The sequence below is a fragment of the Alligator mississippiensis genome, chromosome 7 (genome assembly GCF_030867095.1).
Source record: "Alligator mississippiensis isolate rAllMis1 chromosome 7, rAllMis1, whole genome shotgun sequence".
Classification (NCBI taxonomy): domain Eukaryota; kingdom Metazoa; phylum Chordata; order Crocodylia; family Alligatoridae; genus Alligator; species Alligator mississippiensis.
This window is the reverse complement of record NC_081830.1, coordinates 10,220,611-10,237,516: the sequence shown is the minus strand read 5'-3', so window position 1 is coordinate 10,237,516 and position 16,906 is coordinate 10,220,611. Positions and strand designations below refer to the sequence as shown.

The following is a 16,906-nucleotide window of genomic DNA, read 5'->3' as shown; positions in this document are numbered from 1 at the left end:
GATTGGCTCCAGGGCCATCAGGCCAGACCCGCTAATAGGAGACGACAGCCCCATTAATGAGAAGTCTTCAAGGTGCCTGGCCCTCTTCCGCCCACCTGCCTGCCAGGATGCCTGGGTCCCTCCTGGCCCTGGCACTGGTCTGTGCCTCCTTGGAACTGGTAAGTTCTGGCAGCTTGTGGGGAGAGGGACACCTGGGGTCAGAGGTCTGGGCATATGGCAGAGGCTGGTCTATTAAGGATGGGCAGATTCAGAGGTGGGGGGGAGGGGTCAAGGACCAGAGGTCAGGTTATGGGGAGCCAGAGTGGTTCAGGGGGGTGTGCAGGAGTGGCTGGGCTTGCAGTGGGAAGCTAAGGAAGTATGGGCTGGATGAATGGAGTGTAAGGTGGACAGAAAACTGTCTGGAGCATTGGGCTCAGAGAGTAGTAATCAATGGCTCAATGTCTAGTTGGCAGCCCATATCAAGTGCAGTGCCCCAGGGCTCTGTTCTGGTGCTGGTTTTGTTCAGTGTCTTCATCAAGGACCTGAAAGATGGCATAGGGTGCAGCCTCAGCAAGTTTGCAGATGACACCAAGCTGGGGGGTGTAGTAGTTATGCTGGAGGGTAGCGCTAGGATTCAGTGATATAGACAAATTGGAGAATTGGGTCAAAAGATATCTCATGAGGTTCAATAAGGACAAGTGAAAAGTCCTGCACTTAGGATGGAACAATCCCATGCACCAGTACAGGCTGGGGGCTGAGTGGCTGGGCAGCAGCTCTGCAAAAAAAGACAGGGTTACAGTGAACAATAAGCTGAATAGGAGCCAACAGTGTGCCCTTGTTGCCAAGAAGGCTGGCAGCATCCTGGGCTGCATTGGTAGGAGTTGCCAATAGGTTAAGGGAAGTTAATTATTCCCCTCTATTGATCACTGGTGAGGCCACATCTGGAGTACTGTGGGCCACGTACTGAGTTTTGGGCACCCCATACAAAAAGGATGTGGACAAATCGGAGAGAGTCCAGCAGAGAGCAACAAAAATGGTGAGGGGGCTGGAGGACTTATGAGGAAAGACTGAGGGATCTGGGCTTATTAGTCTAGAGAAGAGGAGACTCAGAGAGGGATTTAACAGCAGCCTTTAACTACCTGAAGAGGGGTTTGAAAGAGGATGGAGCTGGACTGCTCTTGGTGGTGGCAAATGACAGAACAAGGCACAATGGTCTCAAGTTGCAGCAAGGGAAGGTTAGGCTAGATATTAGGAAGAATGTTCTCACTAGGAGGGTAGTGAAACTGGAGCGGGTTACCCAGAGAGGTGGTGGAAAGTCCATCTTTGGAGGCTTTCAAAACGTGGCTAGACAAAGCTTTGGCTGGGATGATTTAGTTAGGGACGGTCCTGCTTGGAGCAGGGGGTTGGATTAGATGACCTCCTGAGGTCCCTTCTAACCCTAATTCTCTGATTCTATGGGAGAGGTGGGGGTCAGGTTATAGGGCCCTGATCTCCCACGAGGAGTGGTCCAGTCTGGGGGTCAGGTATCAGAGGTCAAGTTGTATAAGGGTCTGGTCTCCCACTATGAGTAGCTTGCTTTAGTGTGGAGGTTTGGGCGAGGTTGGGCATGGGGGTCAGAGGTCAGGTCATCTAGGGTCTCTGATTTCCTCCCCCCAGTAGTGTTCCCAGCTGGGGGTCAAAAGTCAAGTTATCCGGCCCCAGTAACGTTGGGTGCCAGGGTAACACGGAGCACTGGGAGGGGTCAGAGATCACAGGTCAGTTGCCCCCAACAAGGAATGGGTGGCTGCCAGGGTCAGAGTTCAGCAGCTCTTCCCTCCCTCCCTCGCAACAGGCCTGGACAGCAACATCCACCCCAGCGTTGACCCCCATCCACCGCACTGGCTACTGCTCCTTCTACGGCGAGTGTGGGCGCAACCCTGAGGTGAACATCAGCCTGTTTCCCACCCAGGTGCCTTGCCTGGACAATGGCCCAGCCCGCAACATGTCAGGCTTGCACCTGGCCGCCCTGCGCCGTGTCTGCCCGATGCTGGAGGGCAGCCAAGCCTGCTGCTCGCTGGGGCAGCTCAACGCCCTGGAGGCTAGCCTGGCGCTGTCGGGGGGCGTGCTGGCGCGCTGCCCAGCCTGCGCCCGCAACTTTGCTACCCTGCACTGCCACAACATCTGCAGCCCAGACCAGAGCCTCTTCACCAATGTCACCCGTGTCTTTGCTCGTTCTGGCATCGCTGCTGGCAGCTTCGCCGTGCTGGAGTATGATGGCTTCTATCAACAGAGCTTTGCTAGTGATGCCTATACCTCATGCCGCAATGTCCGGCTGCCAGCCACAGGGGGCTATGCCATAGCTGCTATGTGTGGCAAGTACGGCGTGACACTCTGCAATCCCCAGCGCTGGCTGGACTTCCAAGGGGACACTAGCAATGGGTTGGCACCTCTGCGCATTCGCTTCCACCTCATCCCTGACAGTGCTCCAGGCCCTGGTGATGGCATGAAGCCCCTGGGGGCTGCGACAGTGGCTTGCCAGAGCCCTGTGGAGGCTGGTAGTGAGCCGTGCTCATGCCAGGACTGCCCAGCTGCTTGCCCCCCACTGCCACCGCTGCCAGAGCCCCCAGAGCCCTTTCATGTGGGTGTGATGGACGGGGACCTCTTTGTGGCCTGCGTGCTCTTTGCTGGGCTCTCAGTCACCTTCCTGGCCTGGAGAGGGTGGTGCTGCTGGCAGAGACGGGCCAGCAAGCCTCCAGCTCCCAAGCCACAGAAGAAGGAACGAGAGAGAGGCATGAAGTGTACAGAAGCTGCCCAGGCCCGGCTTGGAGCTGCCTTCCAGTTCTGGGGGGAGCTGGTAGCCAGCTACCCTGGCACGGTGCTGGCCGTGGCCGCTGCTGCCACGCTGGGCTGCTGCAGCGGGTTGGCTTTCTTGGAGCTGGTCACAGACCCAGTGGAGCTGTGGGCAGCGCCGGGGAGCGATGCACGGCAGGAAAAGGCCTTCCACGACAGGCACTTCGGGCCCTTTTTCCGCACCAACCAGGTGTTCCTGACAGCCCCTGGGCTCCAGGGCGAGAGCTACCACTCGCTGCTGCTGGGAGAGAAGAATTTTAGTGGGGTGCTGTCCCAGCCCGTGTTGCTGAAGCTGCTGGAGCTGCAGGAGAGGCTGCGGGATGTGATGGTCTGGGCACCCCGGCACGGACACAATGTGACATTGGCTGATGTGTGCTATGCGCCCCTCAACCCTGAGCAGCCTGGCCCCAGTGACTGCTGTGTTAACAGCCTGGCCCAGTACTTCCAGAGCAACCGCACCCGCCTGTTGCTCACGGCTCCCCAGAGTGTGGCTGGCAAGCAAGGCACCGTGGACTGGAGGGACCATTTCCTCTACTGTGTCAAGTGCGGGCCCCCTTCCCCCAGCCCAGCCGTGCCCCTCACTTCTAACCCACAGTCCCCTGCCCTGGCAGTGTCCCTCACTCCATACCCACAGCTCCCTGCCTCCCCCAGTGCCCCTCCCAACCTGCAGCCCTACACGACCCCCAGTTCTTGCCAGTGCCCCTCACTCATGGCCCTCAGCCACCCTGCTCCTCCCCAGCCCTGCTGGTGCCCCTCACTCCTGACCTGCAGCCCTCTGCTTCCCCTCAACCCTGCAAGGGACACCACCCTCACACCCTACCCTTACCCCCCCCAGCTCGCCGCTGTCCTTCAAGGATATCACCAACCTGGAGTTAAGCTGCATGGCTGACTATGGAGCACCCGTCTTCCCTTTCCTGGCTGTGGGCGGCTACTCTGGTGAGTCACAGCCTGGGGGCAGTGGGTGCAGGGGGCTGCAGGTTGGGGGCGAGGGCTACCGGCTGGGCTGTAGGGGCAGGGGGTTGCGGGTTGGGAGCAAGGTAGACACAGGGGTCTCCCTCTACACACCAGGCTAGGCATTCAACTGCAGCCCTACACGACCCCCAGGCTAGGAGTTCAACCTGGGCTGCAGCCAAGCCTGTCCCAGGCCTGCAGGTTTTGGGCCAAACACTGGTGGTTTCTGGTCTTTTAGGGACTGGAAAGAACATAAAGCGAGAGTCTGATGCCAGGCAGCCATGGGTGTGCCAGGGAGCCCCGCATTAGAGCCAGGGCATTGCTGCTGCTGCTACTGCTGCTTGATCATTAACATATTATCATTGTCACCGTCACTGCTACTTGTGTTAGTTTATTCTCATTATCATCATTGTTGTCCTTATCACCACCCTTGTTGCTGTCACTGCTGCTATGTTTGTGTTACGATGGTTATTGTGGTTATCATGGTTATTGTTATTGCTACTGTGATGATGTCATTCTTGTGGGCAGGCTCTGTGGTGTTGCTGCTGCTGTTGCTGTCTGTATTGCTGTCATTGTTACTAACAGGCTGTACTGTATAGGATTTTATTGTGGCTTTATTATATTAGTCTCCTATTATACAATCCATAGATGATATATAATATCTTGTATGTGGTTTTATTGTAGCTATATTATGTAGGTGTATAGCATAGACTATATAATCATAGACTATATTGTATGTGGTTTTGTTGTGGCTATATTGTATAAACTATATCTATCTATCTAATACATAAATGTATAAAATATGGTCTATGATTATATAGTCTATTATATGCACATATATAATACATCCACAATAAAAACATACATATATAGAATCTTGTTCCACCTGGCACAAGGGCTGCAGGTTAGCTCTCTGGTCTATGCTATAAGCTTATATAATAACACCCCGGTAAAACCATATAAAATATAGTCTATTATTATATGGTCTATTTGATATATGTACATAAAAACACAAAACCATATACAATATAGTACCTTATTATATAGCCTACAGTTTTATTGTGGTTTTATTATACATGTATAAAATACACTATTTGATAATAAACTGTTATAGTTTCTATGATCATTTTATTATAAAGCTGTTATATTAGTACATAATATACTGTTGTTGCAGTATAATATAATATACTAGTAACAGACTGTAACATAACACAATATCATATACTGGTGAATTGTATTGTATAATGCTGTATTGGATTATAATATATTGGTAACATAACATAACAGAATAGAGCAGTAACAGAATGTAATATAACAGTATCATATACCAGCATCCCATCCCATCCTATTTTATTGGATCATAATACACTGGTAATATAACATAACACAACACAATGAAACACAACACAACAAAACACATCATACTGGAATTGTATCATATTGTATCATATAGGAGCATAACTGAAGATACAAAGCAAGGGGAGCTACTCAGCAGCTACTTTGCCTCAGTCTTCACAGAAAAATTGGGGTGCAGTTATACCCCTAATAGGGATTATCTGGATAAGGAAGGGGGAAGCTGAGGGAGAAGATAACAAAAGAGCTATTTGGAGAGCTTTTGTAGAGTCTGAATTAATTCAAGTCAGCAGGGCCGGATGAGCTTCATCCCATGGTCCTGAAGGAACTGGCAGAGGAGATCTTGGAGCCCTTTGCAATGATCTGCATGAAATTGTGGGAGACTGACCGGGTACCAGAGGGCTGGAGAAGCGCTAGTATAATGCTCCTTTCTCAAAGAGGTGGACCTGTGGAATATTAGCCTCATCTCAATACCTGGGAAGTTACTGGAGCAGATCCTAAGGAAGGCCATTGCAAGAACCAGGAGGAGGAAGGGCTCATCACAAGCAGCCAGCATGGATTCACAACAAACAAATTGTGTCAAACAAACCTGATCTCCTTCTTTCACCAAAATACGACTTGTGTGGATGAAGGGAATGCTGTGGATATGGTGTATCAGGAAGGTTTTTGACAAAGTCTTGCATTACCTTATAAACAACTTTGAGAAGTGTGGGCTGGATAAAACTACTACCAGCTGGATAGACAACTGGCTCAATAGCCACAAGCAGAGGGTATTTGTTAATGGTTTCATGTCAGAATGGCAGGAGGTTTCCAGTGGAGTCCTACAAGGGTCTACCCTGGGCCTGGTGTTCAATGTGTGTTTATTAACTATTTGGATGCTGGCCTAGGAGGCTTCTTGAGCAAGTTTGCAGATGACAAAACACTGGAAAGGACTGTGAACATGGAGGATGAGAGTGCAATTCAGAAGGATCTCAACAGATAAGAAAGCTGGGCTAGAGTTAACAGGATGGAGTTCAGTGCAGACAAATGCAAGGTGCTGCACCTTGGGATGAATAATCAAAAACACAAATACAAAATAGAAGACAACTGGCTGGATGGCCTTTGGAAAAAGGACTTGGGAGTCTTGTTACATCACGGACTGAATATGAGTCTGCAGTGTGATGCAGTCACTCAAAAGGCCAATGTGGCTTTGGGATCCATCATCAGAAGCATCAGGCGCAAGACACAGTGGGTGATTATGCCTCTCTTCTTGGCACTGCTTAGGTCTCATCTGCAGCAGTGTGTGCAGTTCTGGGCTCCACAGTTTAAAAAGGATGTGGAGAAGTTGGAAAGGATCCAGAGGCAGTGACAAAGATGAGCAAGGGCTTGGAAGGCAAGTCATATGAGGAGAGGCTGAAGGAGCTGGGCATGTTCAGCTTGTGGAAAAGGTGCTTAAGAGGGGACGTGATGGCAGGCTTCAGAGACTTGCAGGGCTGTCATAAAGAAGTGGAAAAGCACCTTTTCTCTCTTGCTGTAGGGAGGAGGACATGGACCAATGACTTAAAGTTGCAGCAAAGTAGGTTTAGATTGGAGATCCAGAAAAAAACCTTGACTATTAGAGCAGAGAGGCTGTGGAATAGGCATCCAGGGAAGTTGTGGCCTCTCCATCACTGGAGGTGTTCAAAAGGTTGGCCAGGCACTGGTCGAGGATGATCTAGGTGTATCAATACCTATTTTCTACCCATGCTTTTGGGCTTTGCTGGTTGCTTTGTCCCCCCCCCCCTTTATTTTTTCTGCTTCATGCATTTAGGGGGTTTTTAAGCCTCTCCAGAGGCTTTGAGTGCTGCCTGCAGCTAAGGCTGGGAACTTCAGTTGGGTTGTGCCGATTTTCCTGCTGGGACCAAAGCTGGAAGGTCCTGGTTAGAAGTTCTTGCCATTCTGCTCAGGGTCAGACAGATGCTGCATTGGGGTCAAGAAGGAATTCCCCACCTTAGTCAGACCAGTATGGACTAGGGGCAGGTTTGCCTTCCTCTGCAGCAGGGCTGTGGCCTTTTATCTGGGATGCCTTGAACATATATCGACAACATTTTATAGAAGCAGGATGCTGGCTGCCATGGTCCCCCTGCTTTACTTGTGGCAAATGCGGGTGTTAGGTCTGTGGTGTGTCAGGACTGATGTCTTATATAGTCTTATGTAGAGCTTAGATTATAGTTTGTATGGAATAGATTGGATAGGGCTGATGCTGCCTCAGGCAGGTGGTTGGACTAGATGTGACCTCTGGAGGTCCCTTCCAGCCCCACTTATCTGTATTACACTGGTAAGGTAACAGAACAGAATATAGTATACCAGTAACATAATGTTAACATATCATATAATATACTAGTATTGTATTGTATTGTATTGTATTGGATCATAATATACTGGTATTGTAAAATAATATACCAGTAGGATAATGTAACATAACGTAATATAGTATACCAGCATCATATAATATTGTATCATATCCTGTTATATCGAATCATAATATACTGGCAGTCTAACATAACATAATATGCACAATATAATATGTTGGTAAGGTAATGCATCCTATAGTATCATACTGTATCATAATACACTGGTTATGTAACATAACATAACATAATATATTGGTACCGTATCAGATCATAATATACTGATCATGAAACACAACATAATATAATATGCTGATAACATAATGCAACCTAACCTAATATGACACGAGTTGAAATATAACATAACCTGGCATAACATAATATACCAGTAATGTAATGTAACACAGCTTAATTTACTGGTAATGTAATGTTACATGCTGGTAACATGACATAACCTAACATAGCATATAACATATGACATAAGTTGAAACATAACTAGGGATCCTGGTTTTCTCTGATTTTAAAAAATCCCCAATTTTTGGATTTAAAAAAAAGTAACCCCAAATCACATTTTTCCATGATTAAAATGAAACACCATTATATATATATATGTCTATATATTAGCAGTGTTTCATTTTAACCCTGGAAAAATGTGTATTTGGAGTTACTTTTTTTAATCCAAAAATTGGGATTTTTTTTTCAGTCGGAGAAAACTATAACATGGTACATATAACATAAATTTAAATATACGATACAACCTATAACATAGTATGTTATACAACATTATGTAAGTTTAACTATAACATATAATGTAAGTTTAAATATAACATAAGTTTAAATAAAATATAACCTGGCATAACATCATAGCAGTCATGTAACGTAATATACCTTAACTGCTGGTAATGTAACACGGTGTAACAGATAAATGTCCACATGCCATGCCATGCCCTAGCCGTCATGTAACAGCACAGTGTCATGTAATAGCATAATACTGTAGCATATCGAATATAATTACAACACAGGGCATGTGCCTGCCCTATCACATGCATGACATTGGCGTGGTGTACGTAGGGGAGGAATACTCAGAGGCGGAGGCCCTGGTCCTGACCTTCTCGCTCAACAACTACCACCGGGATGACCCACGCTTCGAGTGGGCACTGCTGTGGGAGCAGCGGTTTCTCGAGATCCTGCAGGACTTCCAGCGCGAGCATGCTGGCAACCTCTCTGTGGCCTACATGGCAGAGGTATGGAGGGGTGGCCGGTGCCCCTCACTCCTGACCCACAGCCCTTCTGCCAAGTGGAACAGAGGTGCCAGTCTCTCAGGGGTACTGACAGGAGGGCACTGTGGGTCAAGAGTGAGGGGCACCAGTGGCGGGGTGGAGATTGAGGGGCATCAGCAAGGCTGGGGCAGGCAGGGGGCTCTGGGTTAGGAATGAGGGGCACCAGTAAGACTTGGGGGGGCAGGGAGTGAGGGGCACTGGGGGGTCCTGCCAGCTCTGACCCTTTCCCTATCTCCTCCAGCGCTCACTGGAGGATGAGATCAATCGTACAACGGCTGAGGACCTGCCCATCTTTGCCATCAGCTATCTTGTTGTCTTCCTCTACATTGCCCTAGCTCTGGGCAGTTACAACAGCTGCCGCCATATCCTGGTATGGGCACCTGGAGCAGATCCGGAGGTTGGGGGCGCTCCCTGGGGGGCCCCAAAGCATATCTGGGCACATGGGGGGGTTTGCCCCTGCTGAACACATCCCTGCAAGGCAAGGCAGTGGGCACCCCTGGTGCAGTGCCACCCAGCCCCCTGGAGCCAGCTCCCACTACTGCCCCCACTCCATTGCCAGCCAGGCTGGGGGTGGGAGCTTCTGTACTATCCTGCCTCCCCTTGCAGGTGGACTCCAAGATGACGCTGGGGCTGGGGGGTGTGCTGGTGGTGCTGTGCGCTGTGGGGTCAGCCATGGGGCTCTGCGCCTACATGGGGTTGCCCTCGTCCCTCATTATCGTGGAGGTGCTGCCCTTCCTCCTGCTTGCCGTGGGCGCTGACAACATCTTCATCTTTGTGTTGGAGTTACAGGTGAGGCTCCTCACTCCCAATCCGCAGCACCCCCCTGGCACCACTCGTGCCCTTCACTCCTGACCCGCAGCTCCCTGCCCCTCTACTGGCTTGGCCAGTGCCCCCGAACCCCTTCCCTTGTGTTGGCAGAGGTCAGAGCGGGGCGTGGGTGAGAGCCGGGAGCAGCACATTGGGCGGATACTGGGCAACGTGGCCCCGAGCATGCTGCTGTGCAGCCTCTCCGAGGCCGTCTGCTTCTTTCTGGGTGAGTGGGGCTGTGGGTCAGGAGTGAGGGGTGCTAGATGGGCTGTTGCGGGCAGGGGGCTGAAGGCTGGGAATGAGGGGCACTGGTAGGGCTGGGGTGGGGGAGTAGGCAGCTGTGAGTTGGTAGTTGTGGGGGGTGGGCTTGACTGATTTCCCCCCCCCCCCCCCCCCCCCCCATGCAGGGGCACTGACCCAGATGCCGGCAGTCCGGTCCTTCGCACTCTCGGCCGGTGTCGCTGTTGTGCTTGACTTCCTGCTCCAGATCTCGGCTTTCGTGGCGCTGGTGGCGCTGGATGCCCGCAGGCAGGAGGTACCACCTTGGCCTTGGGGAGAATCAGTGCTGAGGGGGAAATGGGGGGGCCTCCAGCCTGGGGGCAGCAAGTGGTGGGGGGCTCTAGGCTGCAGGGTGTGGAGTGAGGGGCTCCAGCAGGTCCCAGGCTGGGACTGGGGGTACAAGGCTTTAGGAGGCAGGAGTGGGGGGCCAGGATCTCAATGCAGCCCAGCCATGCTCCCCTGACCCCACAGGCCGGGCGCTGGGACATGTGTTGCTGCTGCAGCTGCCAGAAGGGCCAGAGGGCCTGGCAGGACTCAGGGCTGCTGCGGCCCCTGATGCGCCGCTACTATGCCCCTGCCCTGCTGCACCGACGCATGCGGCCAGTTGTGGTGAGTGAGTGCAGGCTGTGGGACCCAGGTGTCTAGGGGCTGGGTGGGGAAGGTCAAAGGCACCCAGGCATCTATGGCCTGGCTCACCTCTTCCCCCCAACTCCTCACCCTGTGCCCCCAGATGCTGCTGTTCTTCTTCCTCTTCTGTGCTGGTCTCTATTTCACGCTGCAACTGGAAGTGGGGCTAGACCAAGAGCTGGCACTGCCTGAGGTGACCCCTGATCCCCAGCCCGCGGGTGCTCCTCACTCTTAACCCACAGCCCCTTGGACCCTCCAACCCCATCGATATCCCTCACTCCTGACCCCCAGCCATGATGGCACTGCCCCCCCAGGACTCGTACCTGCTGCAGTACTTTGAGGCACTGAACCAGTACTTCATGGTGGGTGTCCCCACCTTCTTCATCACCACATCCGGCTACAACTTCTCCTTGACTGCTGGCATTGACGGCGTCTGCTCCAGCACCGGCTGTGACAACAATTCGCTCATGCAGAAGATCCAGTATGCTGCCGAGTTCCCCAACGTGTAAGTGCAGGGCCCTCCCAGTGCCCCTCATTTCCAATCCACAGCCCCCTTCCTAAGGGTGTCATCCCCCCAATCCCTGCCCCCCCAGCTCGTACCTGGCCATCCCAGCCACATCGTGGGTGGACGACTTCCTTGACTGGCTCAACCCCACATCGGGCTGCTGCCGCATCCATGTCTTTGGGCCCAAGAAGGGGCAGTTCTGTCCCGCCACAGACTGTAAGTGCCCCCTGGGTTAATACCCCTTCCCAGGGCATGGAGGGGGGCTAAAGGGACCGTGCCCCTCCAGTGTTTTGGACTGGGCATCACCTGACCTGTGGCACTGAATGGGGTTAACCACGCTGCAGCCCCTGCCCTGCTGTGGGGTGGGTGTAGGGGGGCTGGGGCACTGGGAGGCCTCACCTGTGCCCAGGGGGAGGGCTGGCTCTTGGGGGGTCACTAAGGGACATTGGGGAGCACAGAAGGGATTGGGGTGCACTAGGAGGCACTGGGGGTCCTGGGGCACACCAGCGTGACACTGGGGGGCACTTGGGGGCTTTGGGTGGCACTGGGAAACATAGGTGGGGCATGGGGGTGCAGGTGCCCACTTTCTGGTTTGCCCTTGCCCCCAGCCTCGCTGAGCTGCCTGCTGGGCAAGTGCCAGGCAGGTGGGACATCAGGTGCCCGCCCATCACCCACTGACTTTGACCGCTTCCTGCCCTGGTTCCTGGGTGACCGGCCCACCCTGCAGTGCCCCAAGGGGTAGGTGCCTGCTGGAGGGGGGTGCACTGGGGGCACCCACCACTGGGCTGGCTGTGCCTGCTCATCCCTGCCCGTCTGTCCCTGGTGCAGTGGCCTCGGTGCCTACAACACTGCGGTGGATGTTGGTCCCGGCGGCGAGATCCTAGGTGAGTGGTGGGTATCACTGGGGGCACTGCCAGCGTGGGCCGGGGGCTGAGGGGACTGGGCACTGTGAGAGGCAGGGCAGGGGGCTCAGGGCTGTGGCCACCATGTGCCCAGGCTTCCAGGAGCAGGGTGGGTATGGGGGGCTCTGGCTGCCCATGGCAGGGACTCCGGTGCCTGCTGATGCCTGGTCCCACAGCGTCACGGTTCATGGCTTACCACACGCCGCTGCGCAACTCCCAGGAGTTCACGGCGGCGCTGGCAGCTGCACGGGCACTGGCTGCTAACATCACGGCTTCCATGCGCCGCGTGCCTGGCACCGACCCGAGCTTCCGCGTCTTCCCCTACTCGTGAGTCCAGGACGGAGGGGTGCTGGGGGTGGGTGCCACATGGGGCCCTCTGGGACTCCCTGGTGGTCCTGGGACAGGCGAGCGCTGAGTGGGGCTGGGTGGCTGGCAGGCTGCCCTACGTGTTCTATGAGCAGTACCTGAGCATCGTGGGCGAGGGACTGTTCACGCTGGGACTGTGCCTGGTGCCCACCTTTGCTGTCAGCTGCCTGCTGCTGGGCTTGGAGCTGCGCCTGGGCCTGGCCAACCTGGTGGCCGTGCTGTCTGTGCTGGTGACCACTGGTGGTGCCATGGCCCTCTGGAGCATCCCCTACAATGCTGTCGCCCTCGTCAACCTCGTTGCGGTGTGTTGCCCTGACCTCTGAACCCCGACCCCCACCCTGTGACCCCTGAGCCCCCCCCATGTCCCCCTGCCCTGATGCACCATAGCCCAGTGTGCCTCTTATACCCCCCTCAGCTGGTATGTCCTACCCTGGCACTGCCCCTTGCTCCCTCTCACCCTCCCTCCTGCCCCCTACCGCAGGGACCCCTTATATGCCCTGGCACAGCCCTGTGCCTTCCAACTACCCCAATCCCAGCTCTGGGCTGGCCCCAGCCCTGGCAGGTAGTGCCCCCAGCCACCAATACTTCCTATGTCCCCCTTGCAGACTGTGGGCATCTCAGTGGAGTTCACGTCCCATATCACCCGCTCCTTCGCCATCAGCACCCGGCCAGGGCGCCTGGAGCGCGCCAAAGAAGCCACTGTGGACATGGGCAGCGCTGTGAGTGCCCATGGTTGTGGAGGGCACAGGCAGCTCAGGGTTGGCTGGGGGAGATGCCAGGCTCTGGGGCACGGGGAGAGGGCGCAGTTCTGGCCTGGTGGGGAGATGGAAGGGTGTGGGGCAGGGCAGGGGTTGCCACTTGCACTCTGATCCCTGCCCCTTAGGTGGTGGCAGGTGTGGCCATGACCAACCTGCCAGGCATCGTGGTGCTGGCATTCGCACGGGCACGGCTGGTGCAGATCTTTTTCTTCCGCCTCAACCTCATCGTCACGCTACTGGGCCTGGTCCATGGGCTAGTACTGCTGCCCGTGCTGCTCAGCTATTTCGGTGCGGGCATGGGACTTTGCCAGGGGGCTGGGGCTGGGGTAGAGGGCACGGCAGGGGCATGAGGAGGGGGCATGGGGAAGGAGCTGGACCTGGGGTCGGGGGTGGAGACGGGCTGCAGCTGGGGCACAAAGGGGGAGCCAGGGAGCATGGGGCTGGGGCACGAAGGTTTGCTCTTGGTATGGGGGACACAGGTTGGGGGCTGGGATAGGGTGCATGGGGTTTGGGCTGGGGGCCCAGTGGATGCCCAGCCCTGAATCTGCTGTGCCCGCAGGCCCACCCCCACTGATGAGCCTGTCCTCAGTGAAGACCCTGACCAGCTCCAGCCCTGGCACCCAGCCCCCCGAGGACCCCAGCAAGGATCCCCCCACATCCCCCCAGGCCTGATCCCCACCTCTCCGGGGCTGCCAGGGCCTGGGTGGGCAGGAAACCAGTGCTATGCCGGACTCCTGGGTTCTGTTTAGGGTGGTTCTCCCAGGCTGGGCCTGGCCCTTGGGGTAATAAAGGCTGGTGATTTGCCCTGGCAAAGTCTCTACTTGTCTCTGTCTGTACCTCGGGGAGGGAAGCCAGGCGTCTGAGGCCCCATGCAAGAGGAACCCAGAGACCCTGGATGCCTGGGTTCGGTCCCAACTGGGAAGGGGTCCTAGGACGCCGGACACCTGGGTCCTATTCAGAATGGGGGTGGGCTGCTTCAGGGAGCCTGGACTCCCGGGTTCTATCCTGGATGGGGGAAGAGCCCTGGCTTACCATCTGTCCGGGTTTTCCCAGACACGTCCTCTTTTTGAGCCCTCTGATCTCTGTCTGGGTGGGTTTTTTTAAATCTGCTCAAATGCCCAAGATTTTCCTTTGCTCCACTGGCGGGAGCGGAGAGCGCCGACGGACCCGCCTGCAGCGCGTGGAGGCGGCTGGCCCAGGCGGTGCACTCTGCTGCCTCCAGTCGCCTCCCCCTGCTCCCACCCCGGAGCAAAGCGAAGTCCTGGGCGTTCGGGCAGGGCAGGGCTGGGGCAGGAGCTGGAGGGGCAGCAGGATGGACAGGGCACTGCCCCCCACCCCCGCCTGCCATGTGTCCTCTTTTTGGACCTGGTGGGAGCCCGGATACGCGGGCTGTACTAGGTGGGGGGTCCGGGAGCGCAGATGCCTGGCTTCTTCTTTGGCTGTGCGCGTCTCGGACGCCTGGGCTCTGTCCTGGCGAGGGTGGGACGGGGACTCGGACGCCTGGGTTGTCTCCGGCGGGGGGGAAGTCTGCTCAGCGCAGCGCAGCGCAGCACAACCCGGCCAGGCCCACGAGGCGACCACTTCCCCACCCCCAGCGGTGGTTCAGCCCAAGGAGCCCCTTCCCCCGCGGCCGCCTGCAGATGGTTCCGCCCTCGCTCTTCTCCCGCACGGCCGGGCGGGACCATTTGTTCCTGCAGGGGGGCGGGGCCTGTAGTGGCGGCGGCGGAGGGTGGCGCGTTCCAAGATGGCGGCGCTTTTGTGTCGGCAGGTGGGGGGGCTCGGACGCTTGGGAGCGCACGGACACCTGGGATGTCTCCCGGGCGGGGGCGGGGGGGTGCTCCGGCCCTTGGGCTCCGTGACCCCCCCTGGCTGACGCTGTGCCCTGCCCCTAGGCTGCCGCCCGGAGCTGCCTGGCCTGGCCCCTGCCCCGCCGGACCCTGCACGCCAGCTCCGTCTGCCCCAAGGTGGGAGCCCGCCTGCCCTGGGGGGGGGTCTCTGGGTCTGGTGGCGGGGGGGCGTGCAGCCTAGCCCAGAGGAGCCCGGACTCCTTGGTTCTTCACTCAGTTTTTCCCGGGGGGGGGGGTGTATCTCCCTGCCTCAGTTTCCCCGTTGAGGGGTTGGGCTCTGCCCTGGGGAGGGGAACGGGCCGGGGGTCACTGGTTCTTCCCCCCCCAGAACTGGGCGGCACGGGTGCGCGTAAGTAAGGGGAAGAAGCTGGTGACCTATGAGGCCGCCCACCCGCCGCACTACATCGCTCACCGCAAGGGCTGGTTGTCCCAGCACACCAGTAAGTGCCCCCCAGCCCTAGTCCTTCCCCCTTGAGGCCGTGACTCCACCCAGGCTTCTGCTGCCCCCCCCCCCCCAGCCCCTAACTTGCTCCTGGGCCCTGGTGCTCCCCTGCTTTCCCCTCCTGCAGGCTTCTGACTTGTCCCCTGATTCCCCTGGGGCTTTTGATGGCCCCGCTAAGCAGTGGTTTCTCCCTCTCGTCCCTCATTCACTCCCTGTTGGACTTCAGGTGCGCCCAGCCCCTGATTATCTCCCACCCCCACACCTCATTACTTTTTGATTTGCCCCTGGGGTTTGTAATTTCCCCCACAGGCAACCTGGACAGCGAGGAAGGCGCAGCGGAGCGCTTGGTGGAGGATGTCTTCATCCGTCGCTTCCTCCATGGCACCTTCGTAGGCCTCCTGGCTCAGGAGCCAGTGCTGAAGCGCCGTGCCAACGTGCTGATCATCTGCCTGGTGCTGTTCCAAAACATAGCGCCCGCCAAGATATACTTCCTGGCCGCCTACACAGAGACACTCTTCTCTCACTTCTACAAGTGTCCTGTCAAGCTGGAGTTCCAGACCGTGTCCAGCATGCTGGTCTACAAGTATCTGTAGGTGGCCGCGCAGCCCCATGGGGTGGGTGCCACCATTGACCCATGTGATCCCGCGTGGTGCCACCAGGGGGCACCGTGGATCCATGTGATTCCCCCCCTTGTGACAACATGGACCTATGTGATCCTGTAGTGCCCCTAGGGTGCTCTGTCAGCCTGTGTGGTGCCCCTCACTCCTGACATGCTGGTACTCCTCTGTGTACTCCTCCGTGATCCCTTCTGGCACCACCAGGGGGCGCTGGTTGCCACCCAGATGCCCCTCCCACTTCCTCACCCCCACTGGCACTGTTGACCCCCAAGCTGGGGCGGGGCCAGATGTACTAGGGCAATAAAAGGACTGAGCTGGCAAGGTGTATACCGTGGTGTGGTGGTGCCGGTTTGGTGCCAGGCTGGGCTGGAAAGGGCAAGGGGTTGGGGTGGGTAATGTACCCTGGTGTAGGTCAGGTGCGCACCCTCCCAGTGTGCCCCTGCCTTGTGTGGGGGCTGGGGAGATGCCCCTGTGGTGGGCAGCTGAGATCCCAGGGTCCAGCTGGGCCCCCTCCCCAGATACATGTAGGTGCCCCATGGGGGCACATGAGTGTGTGGGCTGGGATGCCTGGGTTCTTTCCTCAGCTCTGGGAGGGGACAGGTTGGGCTGAAGCAGTGGAGCTGGGGGCCTAGATGCTTGGGTTCTTTCCTGCTTTGTGGAGGGGAGTGGGCTCTGGGAGCCTGGACGCCTGGGTTCTCTCCAGCTCTGGAAGCAAAAAGGACTCAAGGGACTAGTGCAGAGCCCTGGCGCCTGGGTTCTCTTCCCAGTGGTATGGGAAGGTGGACTTTTGCCTGTGGGTGTTGGCTGGGGGGAAGCTGCGCTCGGCCCCTGTGTGATGGGTGAGGCCTGTCACAAACAGCTTTATGGCCCCCTGTCCACACCCACTGGGGCAGCCGTGGCTGGGAAACTGAGTCACGGAGGTACTGAGCAAGGGAACATCTAGGCTTCATTGCTCAGGGCAGAGCCCCCCTTCTCAGTGTTGGGGTGGGGTGGGG

General features: G+C 56.3%; 2 protein-coding genes and 1 long non-coding RNA gene across 4 annotated transcripts; 2 read left to right on the top strand and 1 right to left on the bottom strand.

Annotated features, from left to right (window-relative positions):
* Nucleotides 1-13,804, top strand: NPC1L1 (NPC1 like intracellular cholesterol transporter 1). Its single transcript, XM_059730499.1, has 19 exons — nucleotides 1-158; nucleotides 1,811-3,351; nucleotides 3,644-3,744; nucleotides 8,553-8,725; nucleotides 9,003-9,131; nucleotides 9,368-9,550; nucleotides 9,680-9,794; nucleotides 9,976-10,103; nucleotides 10,319-10,456; nucleotides 10,578-10,667; nucleotides 10,789-10,979; nucleotides 11,068-11,195; nucleotides 11,588-11,717; nucleotides 11,808-11,863; nucleotides 12,058-12,208; nucleotides 12,318-12,549; nucleotides 12,853-12,966; nucleotides 13,131-13,293; nucleotides 13,565-13,804. The coding sequence occupies exons 1-19, from the start codon at nucleotides 57-59 to the stop codon at nucleotides 13,675-13,677; spliced, it is 3,978 nt and encodes a 1,325-aa protein (XP_059586482.1). The 5' UTR covers nucleotides 1-56; the 3' UTR covers nucleotides 13,678-13,804.
* LOC109286039 (uncharacterized) lies at nucleotides 8,663-14,603 on the bottom strand. 2 transcript variants are annotated; one of them, XR_002093964.2, is made up of 5 exons: nucleotides 14,038-14,603; nucleotides 11,075-11,193; nucleotides 10,798-10,922; nucleotides 9,986-10,133; nucleotides 8,663-8,771 (listed from the first exon to the last, which is right to left on the bottom strand). It is a non-coding gene; the product is annotated as an uncharacterized LOC109286039 (long non-coding RNA). The 2 variants fall into 2 exon arrangements; XR_009463325.1 differs by having other exon boundaries at nucleotides 9,986-10,116.
* Nucleotides 14,604-14,700: 97 nt separating this feature from the next.
* On the top strand, nucleotides 14,701-16,238 carry MRPS24 (mitochondrial ribosomal protein S24). The gene is made up of 4 exons (XM_006258560.4): nucleotides 14,701-14,773; nucleotides 14,898-14,969; nucleotides 15,181-15,292; nucleotides 15,604-16,238. The coding sequence occupies exons 1-4, from the start codon at nucleotides 14,750-14,752 to the stop codon at nucleotides 15,885-15,887; spliced, it is 492 nt and encodes a 163-aa protein (XP_006258622.1). The 5' UTR covers nucleotides 14,701-14,749; the 3' UTR covers nucleotides 15,888-16,238.
* The last annotated feature ends 668 nt before the right edge of the window (nucleotides 16,239-16,906 follow it).